Here is a 16,496-nt window from a genome sequence, read left to right on the forward strand (position 1 = left end):
CAAGAGAGGAATTGAACTGTAAATCACATTGTGCCGTTACCCACGTCTACTCTGCCGCCAATAAAGAAGCTGAGAATGAAGGCTGATAAAGAAAGCTGACAGACATGGATCCCGTTAACCAGGCAAGTTATTAATCACCGCGACTTAAACATCCTGCCTGCAGTCCTGCGGTGGGGATATGAAGCACGGTGCTGTGGTGCACATGGAGCTCCTTCACCCTGGCACACAGCAGTGGTTTGGTATTTAGACATGAAATGTGCTGTGAATCATGTCTGTCATGTTCTATATGACCAAGCAGCAAGTGCATGTTACACAGGATATCGTGCGCTCCAGCGATGGACGGAATCCAGCCTCGACAGTCGTTTTTCAGATTAAAAGGGATTTGAAACAGACGGAGGGAATTCATCTGAAGGGCTACAGTTTTATCTCCAGATGTGTGACACATGTGGATGCATTTTGTGAGTGTTGTACCTCTGTTGCTGGCCATGCTGTGCTGGAGGATTTGCTCCACCCTCACCGCCATGTCAGACATGTTCTGGGCTATCGCTTGGATGCGCTCCACCAGCCCCATAGGTTGAATCCTGATCGAGCACGCCAAACAGACAGGCAAAAATTAACACGCGTGTGCGCACACACAGTGGGTGAAAACTTGAAAATATTCAAGCAACGACCATCTTGAAGTTGACCTGAAATCGCTATCAACTGCAATGAGGTGCCCAGTGTTCAGATTCAGATTGAGACAACTTTATTGTTCACTTCACCACCTCACCACATCTGCATTACATTCAGCCAACCTTAAAGGAATACTTCACCGATTAGCATTTAGCTTTGCATTAGTAGAATAGGGGTAGTATTTTCCCCAGAGTTTAGAAATATCTTTGTTTCTTTGTTACGTGCCCACCAGTGACACTTGGTCCTGTTAGCGTACCTGTTAGCAAAGATGGCGGACACTGTTTACATTCTGGGAACGAGGTCCCGTCCCCCTACGAGTGGGTCTAGTAGTGCGGAATTAGCGTTGCAGTTTCAAGCCTCGGACAAAGCCATGTGTCACTGGTGAGCACGTAACAAAAAAAAGAGTGAAGATATTCCTCGACTCAGGAGAAACTGAGGTTGGGAAGCCCAATTTTTCAAAAATACTACCCCTATTCTAGTAATACAAAGCTTCCTTTAACAATTAACCGACAATGAAGTAATTGGCACTTTGGTCAAATAATACATTTCCTTAGTCACACATTAAATAAATAAATAATAGGAGTGTGTGTCTAAAGTGCACATTTTTAAAAGAACTAGATTAAAACGTTATCTCAAATGACAGTTATCCCTGAAAGCTGAAGGAATAAAGGAATTAAGAAACGATTTGTTTTGACCCCGAGGTGCATCGTACCTGCGAACCAGAGGGCATCACCTCAGACTCATCAGCCAGAATGGAGGTGGCCTTCTTTTTTTACTGGTCCCTGCCAAATCATTTAGTCCCACTCCAAAGATCTTGGAGCAGGACTGTACAATGTAGCACAGGCTGTTTTTGTCCCATGTTTTTTAATAAGTTCCTGTTTGTTGAAATCAAAAAGAAAAAAAAGCTTTTTAAAATCCACAGCTAAATTATTTGTCGAGACAAAGACGTGAGTCCTTGGGGGGGGAAATAGAAACTGAAAATCAATTAAATTGTTAGCAAAAGTATTTCACTGCACCAACAAACACAACAAAATAATATTTAAAATGATTAAAAGGACAGCGAGTGTTGCAGAACTGTACTCTTTGTAACCACAGATCAATGGCCACGGACATTGCCCCTACGAGCTCCAGCGCGAACTGTTTTTGAAAATATGACAATGACAAAGAAATGGTACCAAGGAAGGTTTTAAAATCCTAGTATGTGACCTCCAATATCCTTACACACATTTATTTATTTTTCTTGCAAATCTATGACCTTATAAAGAAACATTACTTTCACAATAACACAGTTTGTAGCAATGAAAAATATGAAAACCTTGGATATATTTTTTTTTTTTTTTTACAGGCCTTGGTACTGGGAGTTGTTCATGACACGTGTTGCAACACGTTGTGTGCTTTGTACCGGAACGACCCTTTCCCATTATTTCCTCAGAGTCTAAGAAATCCCAGTGAACAGTGAGAAATGTCAGCTGTGTCAAAAATCCAAAACCTAAATATATAATACAGTACAGTCAAAGTACAGTCAGTTTTTTTTTTTTTTTCACTTCTGTGATACACAGTAAGAGAACTGATGCTTTTCAAACAAGTAAATGTTCAGTCAGAGATGGTATCTGTATGTTTACTTTACCGTAATATTGTATTTTGGAAGAGAAAAGCTTCTAAATACTTCTTTTGCCTGCAGTTGTTGTTGAATCTCATCCCACTAAATTGGTGCAACAAAGTCTCTTGCACTCTGATCCCGCGTCTTTACACAACTCAACATCCTCTGACGAACATCCGACGCGAGACAACAACAGACGAAAATGTCAAATTTAAACCTCAAAGTTGCGCGCGTCACCACGTGACTTTAAAGCTCCGACTATGTTGTAATCAGTGATTATGAATGAACAGAACTACTGCCATGGCCTGTTTTTACATGAGAACAAACTGTGAAATTACTTCTTTTTTTTTTAATGAGTTCTCTTTTCATGTCGTAGCATTATTGAAATGGATATTGCTCGTTAACAAACTCTGAATAAATAAATAAACTCCGGAAAACTAGAGCAACAGTGATTCTGGGCCAGATGAAGATCAAGCAAGACTGAATTCAATGAGGCTGCATGTATTTTTGCGAGTTCCCCAGGGGGGAAGGTACTCTTAGTGTGTTGTGTTGCATAACGTAATCCTAAACTCCAAACAATATTTCCCCATATCGTTTCCAGGAACAGTTACCTTCAAAATGTAACACTGCGGTAACAATTAACTCATTAATCACAAGCTATTCTGATAATCAGTGTCTGTTTTATATTATTATTCAAAGGTTTCGAGTTCTTGAATGTGAAAATGTTCTTTGCTCCTCTGTGACATACAGCCATGGTTCTCAAACTGCGGTACGTGTGCCACCAGTGGTACGTGAGCTTCCTCTGGTGGTACTTGGAGGAAAATCAGAAAATATTGTTCTACTGTATACACCCGGGTATGTGTGTAGACAATTAAACAAATAACAAAACAATAAATGATCCATCTTAATCTAATTGGACTATACCAGTGTGTGTATATGTGGGGAAGAGGGGGATGATGAGAGAGCATATGATCTTATTGTGAATAAATCTGCCTCCTGTGGAAAGTCTGAAGCCGACTTTGCTCGGACTATTTACACCACTGTATTTGAACGTTGTTGATAATGGTGCTACTTCAAGAGCTCAATATTTTCTCAGGTGGTACTTGGTATAAAACGTTTGAGAACCACGGACGGGAAAAGGGAAAAACAGTCTCTCACCATTTTCTGATATTTTATGGACCCCAAAATAATTGAGCTATTACAGAAAATAATAGACTGGTTAATCAATGATGAAAATCATCATCAGTTGTAGCCTTGAGCCTGCGGAAAAACAGGAAAGTAAAAATGTGCCACTTACACACAGGCATATAATATAATACAGTACAGACACAGACCTGTGGTTATTTATGCACAGTGTTGTTGTCTCACAAAGAACTGGAGGTAGCCCAATGAATCGGGCCAATATTTGCCTTTTTTTATATAACTGGCATTGGACTATTATTATTTTGTTCTCAGAAACTTCATAAATGTTGCCAAGTCACTAAAACTTTTTTTGACGAGCTATTTTATTATTTTATTTGACATTTAAAGTTCTGTATATAATTGCAGCCATAAAATGAACAATGGAGAGGCAGACCACAGGTTACGGAAGTTAGGCAATTTGTTGTATTATTTGCTATCATTAAACAGTAATAGTTTTTCAAATGGAGGAAAAAAAGAAAATTGGCTAAATAAATAGGCAAAAAAAACTAACGAAAAAGCGGCAATTACCCATAATTGGCTTCCCTGATTTCTAAAAATTGGCATTGACCATAGAAAAACCCATATTGGTCGACCTCTACAAAGAATAATCAATTAGAAAACAATTTAGATTGATGTAATCCAGTATGTCCTGGGATTAGCTGCTAGAGGAAAAACCCTTCTTTATCATTACACCAGGTGGCAAAGGTTTTTCCTGCTAGAATATCAAACATTATAATCTTTGTATCAGCATGGGATACAATTTTACAACCAACTTTCAAAAAAAAAAACTATTTGGCTTTTTCTCTCTGTTAACATCTGCAATTAAATGATTGTTACAAATATGATGGAGAGTATATCCAAAGGGCACTGTGTGAAGAACCACTTCATTATGTGAATGCAATATTAAAGAGCAGCGAGTAATCAATCAAGAATTTTGACCAAGACACTGTCTCTTCTGTCATTGTTGAATATCTGTTGTCACAAAGACACTACGGTTGCCAGCCCTAATGTAAAATCACTAATGTTATTATAAAGTCGGAGTCCATGATGTTTTGTGAGTGCTCTCTCTAGTGAAGTGGATTTCAGAGATTTTCTGTCTGCAAATGAGAGGAAAGTGAACAGGAGAGACATAAAGACAAGACAGGGGGCAGCTTCAACTCCTCAAACTCCAAGTATACAGTAGGTATAGGCGGGGATGAGGAAAGGTCTGTTGCCATGGGAACGATGGAGCAAATACAATTCTTGGCAGGCAGCTCCCACTTGTCCAGCAAGACCGCTGCGCTTCCTGATTTTTATAGGCGGTGCTCTTTATTTCTCCATCTGCCCGGGGAGAATGATAAAGTTTGCACTGATACATCTCCAACACTAAGCTTTTCATGGCATAACTCTCTTTTCACAGCATGCATCGCCTCTCCTGGGATGCCCCAGGGCTCCATAGTTGGCTTTTGACCTTTCTTTCTCATGGCATTTCTCAGGTCCACTTCTTGGTGAAAAAAAAACAACTTCAAACTGTGATTAAGAACTTCCAACTGTGGAGAGCAGCATTATACTTCTCATTGTACAGCCTGACAGAGATTATAAGAAGAAGAAGAAGGTCCACTTTGTACTTTTAGAAAAAAAAATCTCTGCATTACTATGCCTGGAAACTAGAAATTATAATCTGCAGACCACCGGATGTTCACCCTCAACAGCCTTGAGCTACTGCTCCTTCCCAGCATATTTCAGCACCACTCTGTACCACTTCTGATAACACTGCAGTGGCTACCTCCAAAACATTTACTTTCTAAAACCAAAGTCGAAATGTCTGATTTGTACCAAAGTCTTTCTTACTTACGGTGCTTTTCCACGACACACTTTCTACCTCTAAACCTTTTTTTAGTACCTGCTCTGACGAGGTTCATATGTGACATTGACAGACTGCCGGTCACAGATTGGTCTGAGAGTGTCGTCACTGGAAGTTTCCCGAGCGCGGCGTCCGACACGGAAACCAAACCGAACAATGCTGAACTGTAGATCAGTTTAAAAGTCTTAAAAATCCTCAAAACATGCGTTAATCTGCAACATTTGGCAAGGAAATGTCTACAGAGGAGTCTGGCGTGTTTAGCGACCCACACGGCCGAAAGTAGCGAGCCGCATCACAACCCCTCCCACCGTATTTCAGCGGTGGATGGAGTCTGTGCTCCGGTCATGGAGGAAGTACTGAACAAATAGTTCCAATGAATTGATTCTAATGATTCAGTTACACCGAAAACAGTCAGTGTCACGTATACAGTGAAAAAAAAGACAAAAAGCTTGTGAATTAGCAGCTGTAGAGTCTCAAATGGTACATAAAAACAAAACCACAGAAGGAGCACAGCATGAATGAAAAATCAATGAATTACTCGGTTGTAAAACTCAGTTATTTAGCATTCATTTTCATTACATTTCAGTTCAGTTAAAATGTCTCTGACTACACAGACGAGGTGTAGCCTGCACAGAAACTGTACCCACATATCAACCATCATCGCCTTTACTCAGTGTGTTCTTCCAAACAGTGAGTCAATAGTTGCATCCCAATGCTTTCTTCACAATCCCGCGGCATGGTTTGTGCAGGTGGTGCGCTGCCTTGCCTTAAAACCTTTCCAAGGCCAACCAGGATAGCAGGTTTCCTTTCACACTGACTGTATCTTTCTAACAAAACCACAGCTGTGGGCCAAATAAGCCACAGAGAAGAATGTTATTTTAAAGTTTGAACAAGCGCGTTGTTGCTGTACCTGTCCAGCGCTGAGCTGAGCTCGTCCAGCCTGTGGCTGTCTGTAGCATTTCCCAGCTTCGACAGCGTGTCCATCCTCTTCATGATGACCTCCAGCATGTCAGAGATTTTTCTCAGCACCCCACGAGACTCTTGGCCACCAAGCACTAAAATAAGAGAAAAAGACAGTCACGGCACCACGCAGCTGATATAAATCAGAGGAATGGAACAGACTGAGGATGAAACAGAAGAAGAGCAAAGGAACAAAGAGCAAGTGATGAATTAAGTTAATGAGTATGTTAATAAATCTGACATTTATATGGCATGGCACTGTGTAAAGTCATTTTATGTGGTGACATTGACTTCATACAACGAACACAAAGTCACGGGAGCAAACACGACAATAAATCACCCTCTGACATGATTTACTGAGCCAGGACTTGCTAGGAATGCACCGACCATTTATTTTATGTTCCATTTTACTGTTGGTTTACTTAAAGACATTATCTCTCGTCTAGTTTCTGTATCCGCTCTTCCTTCATCATTAAACCAGCAGCTCAACAGGAACCGACGCTCTCAGAAAACACGGGAACAGGTAAATTAGTCTGACCGTATTGGTTTTGTGTTCCTGCTTGGCTGAAATTATTAATGACCTGGCCGGTGGTAAACCTGGACGATGCTGTTAGAACACCTAGTCAATTAATGAGCCTGCAGCTACAGACAATAAGGTCAAAGCAAGCCTCGGTTGAGGACCTAACCCCCGTGTTGTTTTCTTTCATCGCTCTTAAGCTCTACAATAAATGTAAAGAGTAATTATTAACATGCAAATGCACCGGAATTCACAATCACCATAGGGTTCTCATGTGCCTTTGCTGTTAGGAAACACAATTAGCTCGTTGCCTCAGGCAGAACGCTTCGATGAGTTGAACAATCAAGTTGTATAAAGCCTTTCTCTAGAGGTGGGCGTGAAATAAGGGGTATGAAATCCAAGAAAAATAGAAACCACCAGCAGCGGCGCAGCCTCATGTTATTCCTGGGCACTGCAAGTGAAAATAAAGCCTCACCTCTCGGTGTTCCTTCATCAATTGCATTAGGCTTTAGAAAATGCAATGTGTGCAGGCCCACTTCCCCTGTCAGAGTTCATTCATCACTGCTCAGGCACGTCACCTTTCACAGGAAAAAAAAAAAACTCTATTTCATCACGAGCAAATGCAATAAGAGAGAGAAAATCTTCCATTTCTCAAGGTCCGAGTGCATTTTGTGAGGTTTAAAAATGGAAGAGAAGCACTCAGCAGGAAGAATCACCAAACAATGGAAAGGAAATGCAGTGGTATACTGCAGCTTAAAAGTGAATTATATTAGGGAAAGCCCAAAATATTCCCCCAGACCTATTTCCTTTATTGCCTGCACATATTTTCCCCTCTCTCTTAACACAATTTCACTCATTTCCAGACTATCTCTCCACTCAAACTGGCCAGAATATGAATAATTCAGCAGTCAGACAACAAGTCCTCCCCAAGACAGAAAAGAAAGAGACTAAATGGATTTCATATCACATTTGCGGCTCTATAGCAGTGGTTTAACAACATATTTAATACGAATAATGATACAGAAAAAATAAGATGTAATGGAGAAAATGCAGCCCAAACCGCCCAACACCCCGAGGACCGTACTATTTACCCACCCTAATGTATTTCTTTCTCTCAAAGTTGACGGAACAGAAAGTAAATTGGGTTCACGGAGAGAGTTTCTGAATATTTGCTAAGTTCAGAGGATCTTCCATCAGCTGCACGTAATATAAACAAAGCCTCTGGGCTTTAAGGTTATCCACAGGAACGCTCCTCAGACACGTTGTGCTGGTGCATCACCTTTGCTGTGACCAATCGCCCTTCACGGTAACATTTATAGAACCTGACCTTATAATATTTGCGATCAATGTTCTTTCTCGCCTCTCGAAAAAAACAAAACGGCCAGTGAGCAGTCCGACGCGTCGACCTCAGTGCAGCAGCAGTTGATCTTGAGCATCCATGTGCTAATGTGGCGCGCCCGCCCTCCCCCTGTGTCATTCCTCATCCACTTGTTAATAAAGGGCCAATTTAGCAGCAGCTAATCTCATTTAACGACTCAATTTTGGAAGTGCCACAGGACAATCGATATCATGAACAAATTCCAATTATATCACCATTTGTACTGTGGCCTGCTGTGCAGTCATCATTTAATCGCTGTCCACGGAGAGCATGTATTGTCACGCAGGAAACAGAGGCCACTAAGTACTCTGTAGAGTGCTGATGAGAATAAAGACCGTATATTAAAAGGGTATTTTACCTGAAAATAACAAATAACATTTTTTATAGAGGATGTACTGCTGGGTCATGCTGATTTTTCATTGACGACATCCTGAACAATGTCCCTATGTCCAGTCGACGGCTGTTTAACTCTGTTGTTCACCTGAAAGCCAATAATCCTCCTGTTATCTCAGACGGTGCCATTATCACGCCGTTCACCTGCTCTCCTCGGTTTCCCTGCAGAGTTCTTTACCACTCACCCTTTTGCCTTCACATTGACTATTGTCCATTTTAAAATTAGTGCCCAAGGCTTGGTCCTTTGTTGGTGAATTTCTGCTCTTTTTAGTGACCTTTACTAGCGCATTTTTTTCATACCTAATTTGCTGTGCTCTTTTGTATCCTCACCCCCATTTAACTGAGCCACTGCAGCCAAAGCTTTTCATATGACAGACGGATTTTCTTAAGCTTTAAAAGTTCCCTGCTGGTGTAAAAAGCACAAGCTCCAGGCATTTAGAGGGACTCTTCATCTGTGCCAATTATCTGTTTATGTGCCCAGGATGCGAATGGCTGCGAGTATCTGAAATCGCACAGCGAGAGGTTGCAGGGGTTTTATCGACCGCTCTGTCTATAGATCATTTAGACATGGCCTCTCGGCACTGAATTCATAGATAACAGATTCGGTGCTTTAAGACATTTCATTATTATTCTGAGACAAAGTAACAGTAATCAGTGAGTTGAGTTGGGGGGTGTGGGCAGCAAGCAAACTGTGGACACATTCCAATAATTCCAGCTTCATGGAGGTATAAGCAATGACATCCCCTCTATTCAGGAGAATAATCCAAGCGGGGAATAACATGAGACTGACAAACTATGAAATCCACACTTTGCATAATGTATCATTTGGTTATCCTCACATGTGCAGCACTCTGGGTGAGTTAAAAAAAAGAAAAGAAAGAAAAAGTGGCATGACTCTGACATTTCTACTCTGCTCCACATCACCTTTGAGAGAGCATGGCATCTCACTATACAGTGCTAATTGACCAATTTCTATGTTGGTGGGTTTTTCCACCAGGAAATTTATTTAGGGTTAAGGTTACTAAATAATTTTCTGCGCCTTCCATTTTAGAATGACTGACTCTGTTGTCGAAATATCTAATCTATCACTAAAACAAAGATACCAGGACTCATATGCACTAATTAGGAAAGAATCCAGATTGAAGAATGTAATAAAAAAAAGTGCATTAAAGCTTTAGTGCCTAATTTTTTTATCATAAACTTGTTTAACAAACCACTGACAAAAAGGTTAGGGCTGAAACAATGACTCAATTAATCGATTACTAAAAATGTTTTTGGGGCTTTTTTTATTCAGATTATTCAGCTTCTTAAATGTGAATATTTTCTTATTGATCATCCTCATTTCCGCGTTTGAAAAACACCGATCAATATTTTTCAACATTTTATGAACCCAACGATTATGTAAATAATCCTTAGTTGCAGCTGCACAAACCAGCTTCACATGACTCTCTGCGTTTCTCAGTATAGCAGCGTCTTAATCATGCGTCACCCAGCAACTGAATCACAGAAAATGATTCAACAGACAGATGGAGGCAACAGCAACACTGCGCTAGTAAAGCTGCAAACAGGTTAAACTATGACTACAAATACAAAGAGGTGCCCACCAAAAAGGTTTCAGAAGTGAATTCTGCAGGTCAGATAACAAAGTCGCGCGGCAGTTAGAAGAGATAAACATTTCTTGACCCCACCCACCCCTGCGCTGCTGCTGCACATGCAAAGACGCAACATTTAAATACTGTTTCTTTTCACAAAGACCAAACAAAGGCAACACAGTATTGGAAACAACACAACTCACCAAAGGTCACACACTGCAGGTTTCAAAGATTAACAGTGTGTGGAGTGTGGAGATTTCACTTTTGGATTGTTACCAAGAAACTGCACTGCAGTGTGTCAGAGCTCATCTATTCTGCGCTCTTTTAAATGAATAAATAACATTTTAGAATTTTTACAACATTGCATACTCAGACTTATTGGAACACTTGAGCCTGTGAAGTAGTGGTTTGGGTCTTTTTTGGAGTGAGACACAGTGGAGTGAAAAGCACAACATTTGCCTCTGGAAGATTAATCAAGTATCAAACACTGAGCAGAATTATTCACTAAAAGTACCGAAAAATGTCAAAAATAAAACCTGCAGAAAACTACTCCCGGTCTCATGTAAATTGGAATTTGACTGGGATATTCTATATTAGCAAACAAGGTAAACGTATCCAAGTAATATATTATTCAACATAAGGTCAGCAGTCAGTTTATTCATCCATGTAACTGTAATCAATACTGACGTGTCCTTGTGTAATATGAGGATGACAAAACAGCAATGACTTGTGATGCAAGAATCAAATGCACGTTTGTGCAGGTGGAAAACACAACAACAATAAAAACAACAACCATTCATTCCTTCGTTCATTCATTCATTCATTGTCTACCACTTTATCCTCCACATGAGGGCTGTGAGGGCCACTGGTGCCAATCCCAGCTGACGTAAGGCGAGAAGCGGGGTCCAGTCCATCACAGGTCCAACATACATGTCAAATTAACCATGTTTTTGGACTGTGGGTAGAAACGAGAGAACCTGGGGAAAACCCCCCCACACACACACACACACACACACACACACACACACACACACACACACAGAGGGAGAACATGCAACCTCCATGCAGAAAGACCCTGAGTCATCTTTTTGCTCCAAGTGTTAAGCCACTATTCCACCATGTAGCCCACACATTTTACTGGTTTAGTTATTATTGAATCGTTTTACTCAATTTCTCTCTTAACAAAAACGGTTAATTGGAGCTCTGTAGACGAAAGTGTGACATTTCATTTCACATTGAGCTTATCAAGATGGAAAAAAAACGTGTTCCGATGCATCGGGATACATAAATTAAACTATTGATCAGAGCAGTGTGTCATATTTGATTTATATGCAACATTTTCCTCTCTGCCCCACTGGCACCACTGAGAGCAAAATCATTTCAACTAGTCATTACTGTTGGCTGGCTGGCTAGTTTTCTTAGTGAGGGAGCTCAGGGTCAGAATTCTCCATCTCACCCGTCACCAAGATAAATTTCTCTGAACACTCATACACACATGTATACACACACACACACACACACGTATACACACACACACACAGCACCCTTTCTTCTCGCTGCTAATTCTAATATTCATGACAGGGAAGTAATTGAGATAGTTTGTCGCTTTTCTTGAAGCCACAAGAGGAGAAAACCACGGTGATTTGTCCGCATTGGTGCTCCAGCATCTTGCTTTGTGTAGAAAAAAGGGGGAAACTACTCGCACTATTACAACAGGGTAAAGCTTCATGTGCCTTTATTTGAAGCTGGGATGCGTCTCCCCGTCTCCTCCGCACCATGCAATGTTGACTATTGTTTTATTGACTTCCACACAGGTTTAAACCATAGTGAACGGTGGTGTGATGAGCGGTCTTCTCCACTTCAGATTCAGAGGTTTGTGTTATGACGAACACTTAATAAACCTGGCCCAAAAAAAAGGAGGAAACAAGGAAGCGCTAATGAAAGCAAATGTGAACTTCCTCAGCAACTTGCTGCTAATTTGCCAGAGCTGGGGATCAATGAAACACGTGCCCTGAAAGTGGCTCATCATTATTCATCACCACAAGGATGCAGAAAGCACATCTAAATTAGCAGCAATGTCGCTTGTACCTCATTTATTTAAAATTAATTGTGTCTCTATCTACATATATATGAGCACTGTTTCCATGTCAATCTACTTTAGGGCTGGCTGCATTAAATCAAAACAAATATAAAAGAAACTATTGTTTCTTTTCTTGTTTGAACAAATGGATTCCAACTATATTTTTGGAGTTAAATGGAATTATTTATGCATGTGTGTTATTGTTTATGCATTAGTATCCTGGTTATTATTCTGGTGGCTGAGCCATTTAAGAGTGTGGGGGGGAATTTTATCTTTATCTTTGCATTTGGCTGCATTTGTGTTTGAGCAGCATAACCATAGACTTCATAACGAAAAGTGGACATAATCTTCTAGTTTGCAGGATGAGTCTAACGCAGAGGTACTTTCTTGAATAGAGCTCCAGGGAGCGACACCGCTGGTTGCAAAGGAAATTCAATTTGAATGGAAGTCTATGGGAAGATAGACCTACTTTTCACTTGATTTATAACATCAGTAAACATTTTGGTCTCAGTTGCTAGCGCACTGATGTCTAAATGATGTACCCATTTAGAGGAAAATAGATAAATTAAGCATGGCATGCTTAATTGGACGTGGATCATCATGTGATTAAGTATCTTCTAATATAGGGGTATCAAGCATGTGGACCCAGGATGCAGATTAGAATCTAATCATAATGTGAAATGCTGGTTTATTGGTTTAAATGGTTTATTTAGGCATAATATTGTCGAAATTTTCATTTATTTTTCTCAAGAAATTTCAGGTTGTTCATACTATGTTTTGTAAAAAAGATACTTCACTAAATGTAAAACAAAGGGGAAAATGACATTGGCATTAAATTGTGCTGTGTGTGGCCCCTGAACTCAAATGAGTGTGACACCACTGGTCTAATAGGTTCCTGGATGCAGGTGACGTCTGTGATCTACCACTTCAAAAGCAAACATGACGCCAGTCAAATTACAGTAAAGAGGCCCATTTGATAGCATGTTCTAAAGATGTAGAACTATTAGATTTTGGTGGTGATGCAGACCTAAATTCAGTACTGTTGTGAGAAACCAAGCACCCTTGGTACCTGTGCCCTACAAGTGTTTTCTCCTCAGTCAAACTCCTCAATATGTAATTTTGAGAAACCAAGAGGAACGGAAGGTGCTGCACAAGACTTTAAACAAGAGCCCTAACATGGCCACGCTAGTAAAAACCTGCAAACAAAACTGTAGCACTTGATTTCCCCCTGCTTTTTGTCTCAGAGACAATCTAATCAATTTGTACTCGAGGTCGACACCAGCACTTCTACCGCACATACGAAAAAGCAAAGCAAATCACTGGTCTTTCCACCAGGTGACGGGAGCTTGCAAAAGACTGAACAATGAGTGGTCATATTTTATTCATACCTCTCCCTTGTCAGGCACAGAGCCAAGCGGTCCACTGCACATTTTCAGTTCTTCCTAACTGCAGATGAAGTTCTGAGATCCACACACACACACACACACACACACACTGGAAGCAGAGCCGGTGACTTCTGCCATTTTTCATTCAAATGAAATGCTATGAAATTTCATAGCGAAAGCCACGCCCTAAGTGATGTGAGGAAAAACTCATTTTCAATGCATCGCATCGTGAAGACTGTTGAGCCATGAAATAAAAGAGAAAAATTCTATTAGTGATTGTGAAGGGAAAACAATAAAATGCAATGGATATGATGCTCCATGCGATGCCCCCAACACCTGCCTCTCTGGCGCAGTGATGGGCTGAAACTACGTGGAAATGGCAGGTTTTTATCTTACATTCAACCAGAAATAATTCTCACTGGTGAGAGTCCAGTCCCCGAAGTGTAATGAATTGCTTTTATTCTTTGAAGGGCGGTTCAAACATGGATTTTGATGAGAAAAAGTCTGCTCAGCCAGTATAATTGGGCAAATATTGGTGTCAAATTCTGTTACAGAACTTAAAAACTGTGTCCAAGACGAGGTCAAATAATACCAAATTCAGAAAAAAGCAATACAGGCCTCTAGTCGCATGAATCTTAGCCAATTATTTGCTGTACTCGTAAATGTATAAAGGTGAAAGAGACCATTGTCCTGCTACTGTTCTGTACTCTCGCTCCCCTCACGTGGACACGTTTCACTGCCGATTCAGTCCAGAATCAAAACACGAACGAACAAAGTGTCTCCAAGTTAGCGCCGGCGCTGCGTGTCGACTTATTTTAATCGCAGCTGCACATCACACTCGCAGCGTGCTCTTCCTGTCTTATCGCCATCAACTTCTGCCGCTTGCTCTTATCTTCAAACCTGCCTTTGGCCCGTTTCTTTAAAGCTCCTCAAACATTTCCTTATAAACACTGATTTTCATCTCAGATTTTTATTTTGCATCGATTCTGCTTGTGCACCTTAACCTCATGCATGAGCAGATTGTCATCGCACGCTTTAATGACAAGCTCTATTTGATTTGACTGATGTTATACCCAAAACAGACCCTAAATACAACCCCCGTCTGCTTTGCGCCTCACTTAGCACCAAGATCATGCACCATGTAAATAGCTAAATGACTGAAAAACACGCACCTAATGCTCCTATAATCTCACTGGGGCAAATACAATTGTATTGCCGGCTTTACGGCCTCGGTGTCTGATACAACACCTGGTTTAAGACAATGTCTGCCTTCATTGGAAGTTGTGACCGTCTCGTTGCCTGCAGTAAACATATTTCCATCACTTAAAGGGTGATTGTAATTACAGCAATCGATGGAGAACACATTAACACCCGAACAGTTCCATCTTGCTCTGGCCGGGCTAAAACGTGAAAGCCTCGGCTCTCTTTTCCTTTTTGTGACGAAGCAGCATTAAAGATCCGTGTGGTGAAAGGACGCGCTGAAAAGGTGGTCTTCAAACAGCCTATTAGAAAGCTACAGTGCACCTCTGGAGCCTTTACGATATCTAGGATCAAACACCTTCGCCTTTAAGGCTTCCCACTCTGGAAAGGAGAGCGGTCTGTGTGCGCTCCTACTTCTGTTCCACCTCGTTAGTTCCCTGTACTGTCAAAAAGATGTAATGAAGAAAATGCATGCCTTTCAAAAATCTCTACATAGCCTGGTATCACCTGACTTAGAGTCAAGAAGGGTAACATTACACGACGCACAATACACACAATGCAAATCCGATATACCGCAGAAAAAGATCTGTGGGAACCTGAAAAGAGGGTGTTTTTTTTTAGAGGTTTGGTGCATCTTGTTTTAGTTTTGTGAATAAAATAAAGTAAAACACACATGAAGCAGGGGAATGGGTGGAGGGTGACAGAATGGAGAGGCAGAAGGCATAAAGACATTAATTACATATATTTCTTTACACTTTTTCCCAGCTGTTGTAGCAGACTCTCAAAACAACCTTTAACTTTTAAGTTGCCTCCCTCACTTTCAAGTGATTTAAACATGTCCTGTATGAAAGCATGTCCCAACACATGTCAGCGTGAGTGACAATATGGCTGCGAGTGCAGCAGCAGCAGCAGCAGGGTGGATGTGCCTGCTGTAGCACTATGGCAGTACTACTCTGCTAAATACAATTCAGCCCGGCTCATTCATTACGCTAACTCCCCACACCCCTAATCCTGATTTCCAAACATGCACACATACACAAACACACAGTGGACGGAAATTTACATAGCCTGACGCTCCCTGGTTGGTGGTAAAGCAGAGTTTAATGAGCTGGAGCCTGGATGCCTTCCCTTGACTGCAGCGTGTGAGTGGTTAATTAATCAGACAGCTCTACTGTCCCCCCCCCCTCCCCCCCACACACACACACACACAAACTCCATCTCCCCCCTCCACTTTTGCATATACCATTTCTCCTCATGCACTGACACATACACTTTCACAGTTACACTGATTTTCCCCAAGGAGGTGCTTCAGCTACAGGTCTACGTGAAATCCCCAGAGTACCATCATTCAAGTCGACATTATCTCACACAAATCTCACACAAGAAAACAAACAAACCCGCGTTGGTCACTGATCGGGTCCGAGATGCACTGTACGGTGGATTCAACGCGCACAATGACAGTCTCATTTGAAGACCAATGAAGCACGATATATACAAATAATAATGACCACCAGCTGGACATCCTTGGACAGGTGTGTGACAGACAGTGCATCTTCCCCCCCCGCCATCTGTTATTTGTCACAAAGGATGACACCAAGTGTCAACACTGCGAGAGGCAGCGGTAAAAAGGTGAGAGACAACAGTCCGACAGCGACTCTACCACACGTGATTCACGCAAACACAGACAACGTGGT

The 16,496-nt window shown here is 41.2% G+C and overlaps 1 protein-coding gene across 1 annotated transcript in view; it reads right to left on the minus strand.

The window, feature by feature from the left end:
• LOC131476100 (alpha-1,6-mannosylglycoprotein 6-beta-N-acetylglucosaminyltransferase B) overlaps positions 1 to 16,496 on the minus strand; it is a 52,637-nt gene that overhangs the window by 33,863 nt on the left and 2,278 nt on the right. Inside the window, exons 3-4 of the mRNA XM_058654590.1 lie at positions 6,208 to 6,352; positions 472 to 581 (exon numbers count right to left, since the gene is read on the minus strand). Coding sequence (XP_058510573.1) covers positions 472 to 581; positions 6,208 to 6,352 — 255 coding nt within the window. The remainder of the gene's footprint in view (positions 1 to 471; positions 582 to 6,207; positions 6,353 to 16,496) is intronic.

This window comes from Solea solea, chromosome 16 (genome assembly GCF_958295425.1).
Source record: "Solea solea chromosome 16, fSolSol10.1, whole genome shotgun sequence".
In the NCBI taxonomy this organism is placed as follows: Eukaryota; Metazoa; Chordata; class Actinopteri; order Pleuronectiformes; family Soleidae; genus Solea; species Solea solea.